The following is a 15,680-nucleotide window of genomic DNA, read 5'->3' as shown; positions in this document are numbered from 1 at the left end:
GATCTTGTAAATAAGTCCCATGCCATTCGTTGACCAGGAAAGCTTGAGGCCGAAATAGGGTGGGATCTGTGGGATAATTGTCTATCCTAATCAGATTATTGCTTGTTGTGTGTTAGGAGTTTGCATGACAGGGCTTAAGACTGCCACTCTCAGTTCAGAATGTGCTCAGTCTATCTCCAATTACTCCGGAATGGCAAGTATCGCAAAACTCTGAGTGATGAACAAGCTAACCATTTCATGCTACTATTACACAGTAGCGGGTAAAAGATAAACTTGCCATCATTCCAGGTAATTATAGGCTGCTCTCCCCTAAAAGGGTAGTGGTGATTTAACCTGAGGATTACCACACCTCCGGCAAGGGGTGCGGTTGAGAAGGCTGCCTTCGAAGAATTGAACCCGTGCCATTAGCACCATTGCGCATTACTAACCAACTGTCCAGCCAACTGAGCTAACCCAATCCATATTATATATCAGCAATGCATGTGGTGTTCTCCACAAGGTGCTGCCATCGAACCAAAAAGACGTTCTGCCCACCACAAAATGAGTAATGTGTATGGATTTCAGTGTCAGTGTGATGTCAGGTATGTAGGCCTCAGTGACTGATGCACCATATCAAGCAGCACATCCTTTTGACTGTTTGCAACAAGCAAAGTACTGACTGTACCAATGAACCTTTGTTTGCAAAACTCAGAGCATGGTGTCCAACACTCAATGTGATTCTGTAACTGGGCAACACTTGGACAGCAATCCTGATTGGTTGCTAGTGTAACTTTTTTAGCACAATGTAAGATTCAGTTGAGCTCATAGCGTGGCTCATGTGTTGGAAGCCTCATACGTTTTTGATCTTTGCAGACAGAACATGTCCACCCATTGCACCTTTTCAACTGAACAACAGTTCGGGTAACAGGTATTACCTGGTCCCCCGCCTAGTTTGAATTTGAACAAAAGCTTGACAATTAACTGTTCCCTGGTCCATTCCTCATGGCAATTGGAATCCACTTGCCAACCAATATGTACCTTCTTCTCAAGCAATACAAGTAGTTCCCTTTGGTATTCAGTATTCTTGTGATTCTGTCCTGATGAGTGCGAGGAAAAAACTTTGACAGTATGTCTTTTTTCCAGTAATATTCAAATAATAATTCTCAGCTTGTGTTTTTTTTAAATTCTAGGATCAATTTTATTTGTCCTATAAAATCATACTTGTTTGCTCCAAAGATTGAGGTGAAATTTTTTTTCTTTTATATTCTTTCATGGGATGTGGGTGTCACTGGGCCAGCATTTGTTGCCCATCCCTAATTGCCTGAGAGTATTTAAGAGTCAACCACAATGCTGTGGCTCTGGAGTCACATGACCAGGTAAGGATGGCAGATTTCCTTCCCTCAGGGACATTAGTGAACCAGATGGGTTTTTCCCAACAATGGTTTCATGGTCATCAGTAGATTCTTGATTCCAGGGTTTTTTTAAATTAAATTCGAATTCCACTATCTGCTATGGCAGGATTCAAACCCGGGTCCCCAGAAAAGTAGCTGAGCTTCGAGATTAATAGTCTGGTGATAATAACCTCTCTGCTGTAAATTTCAACAATTTTACATTAGCTGATGAGGAACTCTTTACACACTCCTTAGTCTCATATATTGTAAAATCAGCATGTGATGCAAAGTGCACTTACATTTGCAGTGAGTCTCTTTGCAGCAGCACTGCAGCTCCAGTATATGTCTCACCTCAAAATCTGATGACCGGACCCGACCTTCGTCTGAAAGGCAATAATTAGCTCAGGCTTGCACGACTGATGTACAAGTTTAATCTCGCCAAATATTTGCCTCTGCGCTAACCCTGCTGAATCTAAATCCACTGTTAAAGCATGGGGGACAATTTTTCTCAGCTGGTGTGAATCGAGTGTAAAAAGATTAGGAAGCAGCCTGCTCCTGGCACGTGTTGTGAACACTTATTCCAATATTGCCTTTTGAGTGAGTAAGAACAATCTGTGCCGACCACAGCATTCAGAGCATGGTGTCCAGCATTCAGTGTGATTCTGTGACTGGGCAACACTTGGACAGCAATCCTGATTGTGCTAAAAAAAATACACTAGCAACTAATGTAAGATTCAGCTGGGCTCATAGTGTGGCTCGTGTGTTGGAAGCCTCGTACGTATTTGATCTTTGCAGAGAGAACATGTCCACTCATCGCACCTTTTCAACTGAACAACGGTTCGGGTAACAGGTAAAGTGGGGGCTGAGATTGTTTCAGCTGTGGCCCAGTGGCTTGCTCTGCTGCCTTGCAATGCCAGGGACCCAGGTTCAATTCCAGCCTCTGCTAACTCTGTGTGGAGTTTTCGCATTGTCCCAATATCTGCATGGGTTTCTCCGGGTGCTCCGGTTTCCTCCCACAGTCCAAAAATGTGTGGGTTAGGTGGATTGACCATGCTAAATTAATGCTTGGTGTCAAGGGGATTATCAGGGTAAATGCATGGGATTGCGGGGATAAAGCCTGTGTGAGGTTGTTGTCACAGGCTCGATGTGTGTTTTTCTCTGTTAAATCCATAAAATAATTGATGTCCAGCCAAAGAGGGCTTGCATTACCCGACTTAATTCTACATGAAATAAGGTAGTGGGAGTTGGTAAATTAAAACAATGGGTGTGGGAATAATCACACGACAATGTAGCCTCCAGGCAAAGCATTTGCTGTAACCTCTCCTCGATCATACCAAGGAGGCAGATTGCAATTGTCTGATCATAGGCACTGATAGTGGGTTTGATTTCTCTTATCATATATTTAGATGTATTTGTCCGGCTTGAACACGAGCTGTGTGCGATACATCGAATGTGTTTCACTTGAACCCTTTCACTAATCACAAAGGAATCCTGTTAAATTAGTGAGAAAACCTTTGTGACTAGTCCTCATTGCTTGTAAACACAGAGTGGTGATGGGAGAGTGTAGCAAACTAGCAACCACTTTCTTTGCAATTTGTCTTGCATTTGGGAGTGACACTAATCGATAGTGTTGTTTGAGAGATAAATATTCAAGGTGTCAGGGAAAACCTCCCAATTTTTTTCAGAAGAGTGTAGTGATGGTGCCTCTCTGTTTAATGTCTCAGTATCGTGCTGCGATGTCAGGCTGGATTTTCTACTGAAGCTTCGAAGTGGGGCAGCCAGCTTGAGGTCAACAGCCACACTGAAGCTACATATCCAATATCGCTTGCATGTGTTGGCAAATCACTGGTTGGGTGGGGTACTGTAGTCATCTTGTGCCTGAGGGGAGATCTGATAGAGGTCTACAAAATTATGAGGGGCGTAGGGTGCAGAGCCCAAGGCTTTTTTCCAGGGTGTCAATTACAAGGGGGCACAGGTTCGAGGTGAGAGAGGGAAAGTTGAAGGGAGATGTGCGGGGGAGGTTTTTCATGCAGAGAGTGGTGGGTGCATGGAAGGCGCTGTCAGAGGTAGTGGAAACAAGCACATTAGCAACATTTAAGAGGCATCTGGATGGGTACATGAATAGGGGGAGAATAGAGGAATATGGACCAAGTGAAGGCTTTTTTTAAATTTAGTTAGGGCATCACGATCGGCACAGGCTTGGAGGGCCGAGGGACCTGCTCCTGTGCTGTATTTTTCTTTGTTCTTTGACAGCACAGTGAACAATTGACTCCCTACAGCAGCACTGACCTCTTCCAGCTGAAGGCTAGAGTTGTTGGCTGAGGGGAACACGTCACCCATTAACTGGTCACTGACTCCTGCGCTGCTCCATCCTTCAGCTGTCATAGCATGAACTTCCATGACCCCTGTTTACATTCATTTGTTGGGACAGTGTTTCAAGCTTTAAAAACAAAGAACAACCCAGCACGGGAAACAGGCCCTTCGGCCCAACGAGCCTGCGCCGCCGCATCCTCCTACACCTACCCTGCCCTGCGTGTCTGCGAGTGGAACCCCTAACTTAGCCAGATTCAGGGGAGAATAGTGTCAATTTGGTAAAACCAATCAGCCTAAGAGCACATCTTTGGGGTGTGGGAGGAAACCGGAGCGCCCAGAGGAAACCCACGCAACCACAGGGAGAATACGCAAACTCCCACAGACACAGGCCCAAATCCATGTGTCTGCACAGCCAGCAGTGCGAGTCACTGAGCTGTTGCGGCGCCCGTCTACCGGTCCAGGATCAAGCACACACACTGACACGAAGTACTAGGCCACTCCCGGAACCTCCAAGAGCAGCCCACGCACGACCCACCGTGTGCATGCCCCTTGTTTGACAACAAGGTGGACCTCCACCTGCGGAATAAAAAGACAAAAACGTTGACATATAAGTCTGCATTTCCGGTGTCTCCCGAGGCTCTGACCCTATTTAATACCCCCTACTATAACCCTCCATCCTTGTTTCGCTCATGTGTCTATCTAAGTAAACCTTAAACAAGTCCAACGTGCCTGCCTCCACCACCCTACTTGGTAGCGCGTTCCATACCCCCACGACCCTCTGCGTGAAGAACCTTCCTCTCACATCCAAATTATACTTCTCCCCCCTCACCCTTAGATCATGACCTCTCGTAATTGTACCCAATCTAGGGAGCAGCCTCTCACTATTGACTCTATCTGTTCCCTTCAGTATCTTACATACCTCTATCATGTCCCCCCCTCAATCTCCGTCTTTCCAAGGAGAAAAGTCCCAGTTTCTCCAACCTTTCCTCATAACTCAGGCCTTCCATGCCAGGCAACATCCTGGTAAACCTCCTCTGTACCCTCTCCAGAGTCTCCAATTGTCAATTGATTTAATATTTTTGTTAAATAGTAAACTGGGTTGACGGTGAAGGCTGAAGGGTGTCTTGGCTGAGGTGTACAAAATTATGAGGGGAAGAGATAGAATGAACAGGATCAATTGTTGCCCTTGGAAGAGAATTCCAGAACCAGGAGACATGGATTCAAGATAAGTGGCAGTAGAGGGGACATCAGAAGAATCTTTTTTAAATAAAGGGTGGTGGGTGGCTGAGACCCTAAACTCTTTTTTGTAAAAGTACTGGATCTGCACCTTTAGTGGTGTAAACTACAGGGCTATGGGCCGGGTGCCAAAAGGTGGGATTTGAAAGGGCACCTGGGTGCTGGATTGGACAAGATGGGCCAAATGACCTCTTTCTGTGTTTGTAACTTTTCTATAATTCTATGAAACGCTTTGTTCATTGAGTAATTATGAAAATCCAACCCACTTCTTACCTGATTCTGAAAACTTTAACTCTTAAACTGCTGGTGAGTGTAACAGATTCCAATCATCCCGCTGCTATTAAAATTGACCAATGACCCTACAGGCTTAGAGTAGAGGTCATTTATTTTTAATTAAAATTGTTTTAATATTCCACATCATCTACTTCGACCATTCACTTTTCTCTAGTTTTATGCTTAATGTTTGACATTGCCACCTGAAAACAAAATGAAATAAAATATTTAATTTACTCATTTTTTTTAAAGCAATTGCAGTGATGGTACAAGTTCCTATTTCTGAAGACCACATCTGTAGCAATATCAATTGCATATTGCAGACGTAACTATTGGAAACCTCGCCAGAAACATAAACATTGCCTCACACACCGGCTATATTGCTGACTATATTGTTTCCAGTAAATTACAAGTAAAATGTCTTGTTCTGAAATGAAGCTGCCTTTGTACTTTGGGCACAGCAAGAAGTCTCACAACACCAGGTTAAAGTCCAACAGGTTTATGTGGTAACAAACGCCACTAGTTTTCGGAGCGCTGGTGAGTGACCTGATGGAGTAGCGCTCCGAAAGTTAGTGGCATTTGTTATCAAATAAACCTGTTGGACTTTAACCTGGTGTTGTGAGATTCCTTACTGCGTTTACCCAGTCCAACGCCAGTATCTCCACATCATTTGTACTTTGGGGACAGTGCAAGGGGATAATGCTCAGTCATACTTCCTCACTCCCGTCATTCAGTGTTCAGCCAAAGTGACATAAGCTAACTCATACATGTACAGAGTTCCACCCGCAGATGTCTCAGTGCTGTTCACTACTATCAAAAATTTCAGGGCAGTTCAACAAAATACCAGACAGAGAGCTTTTTAACTTTAACCCTAAAATTAAAAAATATTTCCTCCTTCTCATTTTGGCCACCATAACGTTTCCTCACCTGATGTGGTTGGTTGTCTTGAACTTAGCGTAACTGATGAAGGGTCATCTAGACTCGAAACGTTGGCTGTGCTCTACTCTCCACGGATGCTGTCAGACTTTTTGTTTCAGATTCCAGCATCCGCAGTGTTTTGCATTTATCTTACATCGAGGAGTTGACATCTTGGAATATAGGGGTGGCACGCTGGTTGGCGCTGCTGCCTCACAGCACCAGGACCCTGGTTCAATTCCCAGCTTGGCTCACTATCTGTGTGGAGTTTGCATGTTCTCCCTGTGTCTGCGTGGGTTTCCTCCCAGGTGCTCCGGCTTCCTCCCACAGTCTGAAAGACGTGCTGGTTAGGAGTGTTGACCCGAACAGGCACTGAACTATGGCGACTTGGGGAATTTCACAGTAACTTCATTGCAATGTTAATGTAAGCCTTACTTGTGACTGATAAATTAACTTTAACATAGGAACAAGAGTAATCCAGTTAACTCTTCCGGTCTATTCTGTCCTTCAGTACGATCGTAGCTGATCTGCAGCCTAACTCCATGGCTGGAATTCTCTGCCTCATTTGCCCTTGCCACCGCAAGACGGGAGAATTTGGCACTCAGGCAAATCGCCATTCGCATCAGCAGGAGCGGACAATCCCAGCTGCAGGCGAGGTCAGAGCATTCCAGCCCATTTTTCCATCTTTTTCCCTATTTCTGGAATGCTTCCACCTTCTGATGCCAGGACAATCTTCCCAATCAATGATGTCCTTCATCATGCTTGACTCCACAGCACAGAGACCACCCTCCAGAAAATGGAACTTAGATGGATAGACTATATCCTCCCCCCCACCATGGATGATGACAGAATCCCCAAGCAGACCTCCCATGGGAAACTGTCTTGGGGTAAATGACATCAAGAGGGTCAGTAGAAACAATATAAGGACACCCTAAAAAGAGAGCTGTACAAACTTCTGCAGACCACCTCTCTTGGGGGGAAAAAAAACACACTGCAGCTGACCACCCCATGTGGAGGCAGGCACTGAAATGTGGTTCAGCAAGTTCTGAGACTATCTGAGCCAAACCCACAAAACCAGAGGAAGGGAGAGGTGGCACAGCTGCAAAAGTTCTTCCCCCAACTCCGGAACACACTTGCACATACACACACATGCACATGCACACGCAAACATGCACACACACACCCTTCCTCTCCCAACATGAACCGCCAGTTCTGTGACCATCCATGCCAATCGTACATGGGCATCTGAATTAGGAGCAGGACCCATTGTTTGACAAGATCGTGGCTGATCTGATTGTGGCCTCTACCATCCTGTCTACCCCACTACGCTCTTAGATTTTTTACTGACCACGGAGTCAATCTAATTCGGCTTTAAAAATATGCAATGACCCTGCTTCCGTTGCATGCTGGGGAAGAGCATTCCACGATCTAATAACCCTCTCTGTAAAATAATGAGGGGCATGGATAAGGGAGATAGACAACATCTTTTCCCAAAGGTAGGGGAGTCTAAAACTAGAGGGCATAGGGTTAAGGTGAGGGAGGAGAGACACGAAAGGGTCCAGACAGGCAATTTTTTCTCACAGAGGGTGGTGAGTGTCTGGAACGAGCTGCCAGAGGGAGTAGTAGAGGCGGGTACTATTTTATCTTTTAAAAAGCATTTAGACAGTATAGATACATTGGTATTGGTATAGTGGGATATGGGCCAAATCAATGAGGTCCTTCATCATACTGGGCTCCACAGCACAGAGACCATCCTCCAGAAAATGGAATGTAGATGGACAGACTATATCACCCCTGTAGATAGACTATATCGCGGGCAATTGGGACTTGCTTATTGGGCGGTACACACAAGTTGGGCTGAAGGCCCTGTTTCCAGACCTGTAAACCTCAATGACTCAGAGACTAAATTCCTACTCCTTGTCATAGACTGGAAATCCCTTTTAATAGTACCCCTGGCTCGGGTCACACCCTTAAGGAGAAAAATTCTTTCAGCATTCATCCTGTCAAGCCCCGCAGAATCTTCTGTTTCTTTAAGATCATCTTTTATTTTTCTAACCTCCAATGGATATGCACCTGACTTCTCCTCCATAAGACAATTCCTCCAACCCAGGAATTAACCGAGTAAATCTTCCCTGAACTGCTTTAAATGCAATTAAATAAGGAGACTAAAACTGTACACCAAGCTCCAGCTGTGGTCTGACCAATGCATTGTGCGATTGTAGGAAAACATCCTTGCTTTTATATTCAATTCCCCTTGCAATAAACAACATTCCATTTGCCTTGCTGTACCTGGATTCTAATGTTGGTGATTCAGGTACCAGAACACTCTGTGCTGCAAAGTTTTGCAATCTCTGTCCATTTAAATAACACACTGCGTTTCTATTCTTCCTGCCAAATTGGAAAGTTCACATTATCCTGCATTATATTTCATCTGCCAAATTTTTATCCACTCGCTTAACCTATCTACATCTCTTTGCAGAATCTTTCTTTATCCTCTCACAGCTTATTCTATCCTTCGAATCATGGAATCCCTACAGTGCAGAAGGAGGCCATTTGGCCCATTGAGCCTGAGCCAACAACAATCCCACCCACGTCCCATCCCTGTAACCCCACATATTTACCCTCCTAATCCCCCTGACACTAAGGGGCAATTTATCATGGCCAATCAACCTAATCTGCACATTTTTGGACTGTGGGAGGGAGCCAAAGCACCCATGATTTCTGGGATGTTATTTATGACTGCAACAATGAAGGCATACACATTATTAGTTCAATATATCTGCCATTTTATTACTTTTCCCCCAAAGGGGGTGGCACAGTGGTTAGGGCCCTGGGTTCGATTCCCAGCTTGGATCACTGTCTGTGTGGAGTTTGCACATTCTCCCCGTGTCTGTGTGGGTTTCCTCCCACAGTCCAAAGATGTGCTGGTTAGATGCATTGACCAAAATAAATTATGTCTCGGTGCACCTGAGCAGGCGCAGAGTGTGGCGACTGGGGAATTTTCACAGTAACTTCATTGCACTGTTCATGTGAGCCTACTCATGACACTAATAAATAAACTTTTGAAAAAAATTATTAATTTGCCAGACATACTGTCGCTGACTCATGTGCATTTTAGTTTAGCATTGAACTCAGTCATTAAGTTGCCACAAAAAAAATTACAGTTTTGAGATACTTGATGTAGAGATGCTGGCATTGGACTGGGGTAGGCAGACTTCTCACAACTACAGGTTAAAGTCCAACAGGTGCTACCAAATAACTGTGTTGGACTTTAACGCGTCGGTATACTTGAATAACAAGTCTCCCCGAATAGCTTTGGCTAATAAAAGTCTATCACTCTCAGATTTTTAAATTGACAACTATTGTAGTAACAAATGTCATTTGTGTAGAGAGTTCCAAGTTCTGCCAATGTTTCAAGTCTGGAAGACCCTTTATCAGGACTGTGACAGGGTCATCGAGACTCAAAACACTGACTCTTCTCTCTCTCTCTCTCCACAGATGCTGTCAGACCTGCTGAGATTTTCCAGCATTTTTTTGTTTCAGATTCCAGCATCTGCGGTATTTTGCCTTTATGTTCCAAATTCTGCCAACCTTTTGCATGAATAGTTATTTCCTAATTTCACTCCTGACTTTAACTTCAGACTATCGCCACTCAGTCCTGGAGTCCCCAACTAAAATTGTTGCTTCCAATCTTTTCACCTTTTTATTACCTTGGGTTTTCAAGGTAGTATTCATCACTGGCCTGAAAAGAAGCTGGCAAGTTCTGGGTTATTACAGTGTGAAAGTGTTCCTTTTAGGATAAACCCGAGCATTTGAGTGAAACGCTCCAAGCGCACAGGGGTTTATTTGAAGTAACGTTTCACTGAGAAGCAGCTTGAACAATGAGCTGTTCTTCTGGGTGATATGAAAATGAAAGATCTTTGTCGCTGATGACCACCTTCAGCAGAGGTGACAAAATTAGAGGCCTCCCCCACAAGTTTCGAATGGCTATATTTGTGCAGTGTTCTTGTCGGAATGATACTTGATGGGAAGGGAATGTTCTCGATTTTGCCCTTTCTGTCAGAGCTTCACATGGAGGGAAGTGTATTGCGGAGTTTGGAGGTGGAGCACATTGATTTTAAACAGGAGGAATGGACTCCCCACTCTCATTCCCCAATCAAGTGAGGCATCTTGCCAAGGGTGCCTGATGAAGCAATTATCATCTCGTATCTCGCAATATAAATGTTTTGTGGGAAATGATTTGAGCTATCTGGCAAGATTGCTGCGATTAACTCCTGTAATTTTTATAGTTTTTTTTTAATCATTTAAAATAAATTGTCATTTGGACTTTTTTTTAAATGGGAAGTTATGTGAGACTGAATTGGTAATGGCATAATGGATTTGTAGAATCACTACAATGCAGAAGGAGGCCATTCAGCCCATCAAGACTGCACCGTCTCACTGAGAGCATCGCACACAGGCCCTATTCCGCAGTAGCCTCACTGATTTCTCCCACTAATCCCCCTAGCCTACGCATATTGGGGCAATCTGGCATGGCCAACGCACCTAACTTATACATCTTTGGGAGGAAACCGGCGCACCCGGTTTCTTATGTTCACCTGGAGGAAATCCATGCAGACTCGGGGAGAATGTGCGAAGTCCGCACAGATAGTCACCCAAGGCCGGAATTGAATCCGGGTCCCTGGCGCTGTAAGGCAGCAGTGCTAACCACTGGGCTTCCGTGCCACCGCATATGTTTTGTGGTCAATGCACCTAACCTATACGTCTTTGGACTGTGGGAGGAAACCAGGGCACCCAGAGGAAACCCAAGCAGATACAGGGAGAAAGTGCGAACTCCACACAGACAGTGATCCAAGGCAGGAATCGAACCTGGGTCCCTGATGCTGTTAGTCAGCAGTACTAACCACTGTGCCACCCAAAAGTATAGCCGTGCACCCAGTTGGAACCAAATGATGTTTTGATGATGAAACGGCTCCTTTAATCTGCTTAAGTTGCCCTGTCTACTTCAGAGCGTACTTTTAAGCCAAATGTCCTGTTGCTTATGTGAAATACATGGGAAGTGGGTATGTTATGGTCAATTATAATTTCTGAAGAGGCTACGCCACTCTTTTTGACAGTAGATTAATGCATAGTGCACAACATGGTATTCTTGTCCTTAAGAAACATCATCCAACTGGGAAATCTGTTTGGTGCTGTATTAATATAATTTACATTTGCTTTTTTATTTAATTTAGCATTCGATATTGCTTTGACTCCATGGGGAGTCTGAGGGAGATGCTGAGTTCATTTTAAGCGTGAGAATGAATTGCTTTCTGAAAATCAAAATGCAGTTGAGTCTGTCTCCAAATGAGAAATTTTCTGATCTGCAGGTCAGACAGTCTCAAAGACAGGAGATGACTTTCAATGAAAAGTACGTGTGTGGGCAGGTAGTCAGAATTTCACAGAACCATAGAATCCCTACAGTGCAGAAGGAGGCCATTCAGCCCTTCAAGTCTGCACCAAGTGCTTACACAAGCCCACATCAACCCACCCCCATTCTGTCACCCTACACATTTACCGTGGCAAATCCACCTAACCTACACATCTTTGGATCATCTGCACAGAAAAGAAATTCAGGAATTCTCTCTTCCAACCACCTCTCGAACCCTCCCCCCCCCCAAAAAAAAACCTCCTATGACTTAGGTCAGTTGAACTAAAACGGAGCTGGATTGATTGTTTTGTTTTGTTGTTGGGAATCACGGTGGGTAGATTAGCCCTGTCTATCTAAATGACTTTCGGCACAGGCTCGAAGGACTGAATAGCCACCCCCTGTTTCTAGCTGTACAATTACAAACTTGGACAGGGCACAGTAACCTCAGAAAAAAGACCCTCATAGTAGCTGCTATGTTCATGAGCTGGCTCACGGAACAAGGGAGATTATATTGCTGTGATGTTTCCTGCTTTGTATTTCATTTTAAAACATCTCGAGGAGCCTTTTGTTCGATCTGCATAGAACTCCAGGCAGCTGTGTTTTTCTGAACTAGGTGTAACATTCAAGGCTATATATAATTTGCAGAAAAAACATAACCCAAATGTTCAAGCTATAAATTGCAGTGGTACAAGTCATGCTAACATTTAAGTTTATTTATTAGTGTCACAAGTAGGCTTACAGGTAATCAAGAAGGCATAATTAACACTGCAATGAAGTTACTGTGAAAATCCTCTAGTCGCCACACTCCGGCACCTATTTGGGTACACTGAGGGAGAATTTAGCATGGCCAATGCACCTAATCAACATGTCTTTTGGACTCTGGGAGGAACCCACAACACCCGGAGGAAACCCACACAGACATGGGAAAAACGTGCAAACTCCACACAGACAGTAACCCAAACCAGGAATGGAATCTGGGTCCCTGGCACTGTGAGGCTGCAGCGCTAACCACTGTGCTGCTGTGCCACCCCATTTTAACAGGCAGCACAGTGGTATAATGGTTAGCCCTGCTGCCTCAGTGCCAGGGACTCAGGTTCGATTCCCAATTTGGGTCACTGTCTGTGTGGAGTTCGCACGTTCTCTTCGTGTTTGTGTGGGTTTCCTCCGGGTGCTCCAGTTTCTTCCCGAAAGACGTGCTGATAAGGTGCATTGGCCAGGCTAATTTCTCTCTCAGTGTACCTGAACAGGCGCCAGAGTGTGGTGACTAGGGGATGTTCACAATGTAACTTCATTGCGGTGTTAATGTAAGCCTTGTGACTAATAAATAAATTTTAACTTTAATATTCAAGGAAAGGTACAAATTTGTACCTTTGAAACTGTGAATGTTTCCATTCCTATGAATATGTTCAAGTATTTACGTGCCAGGTAGAACTTGATAAAGAACAAAGTGCAACTGTTATTTTTGGAATTAAAGAATTTATTTTAAAATCTTAACTACTGAAGGGGCAAATTCTTTTGAGTTTAATTTCTTTTTCTCGCCAGTGCTAACACGTCTGACTGTATCTGTGAGTACCAGACATTGCAATGAATTGCGAATTTCTAAACTTTTGTTCCGTGTATTGTTGCTAATTTTCCTCAATTTTGTTTTGTCCTTTTGTTTTAATTTTGAAGGTTACATCATTATTTGTGCCTTTTACATTTTGAACTCTCTCTATTAACATCAACAGGGTTACCAAAACAGAGCAGAGGCCTCATTCTGTGCGGCAACTGTATTAGTAACTTTGCAGTTGTAAACATTTCATTTTTTTTAATCCTGTTACCAAACCACACAGGCACTATTGAGACTCCAGTCCAAGGCTGAAAAAGTTCATTTAAATTATTGGAAAGACCGAAGTGTAGCTTTCCACAAACTGCTGCAATTCCAGTTGCGTGCAATATTTCAATAACCGCTTTTGTCTTTTCTCTCACCATGACTCTAGTGCTCGACACTGCAGGTCAAGAGGAGTTCAGTGCCATGAGGGAGCAGTACATGAGAACGGGGGATGGGTTCCTCATAGTCTATTCAGTCACCGACAAGGCCAGCTTTGAACATGTGGATAGGTTTCACCAGCTGATCCTCCGGGTCAAAGACAGGTGAGTGTCTGCAGAACCCGATATTTTAATAAGTTTTTTGTGAGCCGTTCTTCTTCAAACTTGGTCGGCTAAAGCCCTCTCACTCCCCCTTCTTTCTCTCTCTCTCTCTCTCTCTCTCTCTCACACATGAGGATGGCCTTAACTGGGATCTTGGGTTCATGTCACACTACCTGTAACCCCCACAACTTGCCTGAGTTTGCAAAATCCTGCTAAGTGTTCTGGCTTGCGACAATCCACACCTCTTTAACCTGTGATTAACCCTCTCTCCGTTCACATTGTCTGTACCTTTAAGACTTGATTACCTGTTAAGACTCACATTCCAACCATTATCTTGCAATTGAGTCTATATATCACCAAAAAGAGAAAATGTTGGAAAATCTCAGCAGGTCTGGCAGCATCTGTAAGGAGAGAAAAGAGCTGACGTTTCAAGTCCAGATAAGCCTTTGTCAAACGTTTACCCTGTGTCTACATGCTCTGTTTGTGAACCCAACCCTACTGATGAAGGGGCAGTACTTCAAAAGCTCGTGCTACCAAATAAACCTGTTGGACTTTAACCTGGTGTTGTGAGACTTCTTACTCTCTCAACACTGCCTGAAAACCAACACCTCACTTGGAACGAAGGTTTGAAACATTAGCGTTTGAATGCCTGTTGGAACTTGATATTCCTTTACTGTTCTAACAATGGTGGTAACCCCACAGACCTGACAGCATCTGTGGAGAGTGATTAGAGCCAACGTTTTGAGTCTGGATGACCCTTTGTCAGAGCAGAGCTTGATGAAGGGTCATCCTGACCAGCAACATTGTCTGTACTCTCTCTCCACACACGCTGTGAGATCCAGCATTTTCCGTTTTCGTTTCAAATTCCAGTGTCCGCAGTATTTTCCCTTTATTATAAAGGTGTTAACCCATCCACTTTAAAGGAAAAACTAATCAGTTTAAAATGCAGGGAAATGTTAGGCATGCATGCCAAACGCACCAATAGAGATCAGAAATAGGAGCAGGAGTTTCAGCCCCTTGCATTGAACGAAGAAAATTACAGCACAGGAACAGATCCTTTGTCCCTCCAAGCCTGCACTGACCATGCTGCCCAACTTAACTAAAACCCACTACCCTTCTGGGGATCATATCCCTCGATTCCCATCCTATTCATGTACTTGTTAAGGTGCTCCTTTAAAAGTCACTACCGTATCTGCCTCCACTACCTCCCCCAGCAACAAGTTCCAGGTACCCACCACTCTGTGTGAAAAATTTACCTTGTACATCTCCTTTACACTTTGTCCCTTGCACCTTTAATCCGTGCCCCAAGTAATTGGATTTGATTTATTATTGTATCGGGATACAGTGAAAAGTATTGTTTCTTGCGCGCTATGCAGACAAAGCATACAGTACGTAGGAAAGGAGAAGGTGCAGGATGTAGTATTACAGACATACCTAGGCTGCAGAGAAAGTTCAGCTTAGCCTATGACCAGTCCATCGGGATCCTTGTGCATGAGTCGCAAAAACCCAGCTTGCAGGTGCAGCAGGTGGTCAGGAAGGCGAATGGGATGCTGGCCTTCATAGCGAGGGGGATTGAATATAAAAGTAGGGAGGTCTTGCTGCAGCTGTACAGGGCATTGGTGAGGCCGCAGCTGGAGTACTGTGTGCAGTTTTGGGCGTCGCACCTGCGCAAAGATATTTTGGCCTTGGAGGGAGTGCAGAGGAGGTTTACTAGGCTGATACCGGAGTTGAGGGGGTTGAGCTATGAGGAGAGGCTGAATAAACTGGGCTTGTACTCGTTAGAGTTTAGAAGAATGAGGGGAGATCTCATTGAGACGTATAAGATGATGAATGGGATGGATAGGATAGAGGTGGAGAGACTCTTCCCGCTCAAAAAAGACAGTAGGACTAGGGGGCACAGCCTCAAGATAAAGGGGGGGCGGTTTAGAACGGAGTTGAGGTGGAACTTCTTCACTCAAAGGGTGGTGAATCTCTGGAATTCTCTGCCCGTTGAAGTGGTGGAGGCTACCTCGCTAAATATTTTTAAGACGCGG

The 15,680-nt window shown here is 44.4% G+C and overlaps 1 protein-coding gene across 3 annotated transcripts in view; it reads left to right on the top strand.

The window, feature by feature from the left end:
- The window catches only part of mrasa (muscle RAS oncogene homolog a), a 61,334-nt gene that overhangs the window by 25,885 nt on the left and 19,769 nt on the right, over positions 1 to 15,680 (top strand). For all 3 annotated transcript variants that reach the window (XM_080199489.1, XM_080199492.1, XM_080199490.1), the window contains exon 3: positions 13,497 to 13,650. In XM_080199489.1, the coding sequence (XP_080055615.1) occupies positions 13,497 to 13,650 (154 nt within the window). The remainder of the gene's footprint in view (positions 1 to 13,496; positions 13,651 to 15,680) is intronic.

Source organism: Carcharhinus amblyrhynchos, chromosome 11 (assembly GCF_965287045.1).
Source record: "Carcharhinus amblyrhynchos chromosome 11, sCarAmb.v2.hapA, whole genome shotgun sequence".
NCBI classification, from domain to species: domain Eukaryota; kingdom Metazoa; phylum Chordata; class Chondrichthyes; order Carcharhiniformes; family Carcharhinidae; genus Carcharhinus; species Carcharhinus amblyrhynchos.
This window is presented reverse-complemented; position numbering and strand designations above follow the sequence as displayed.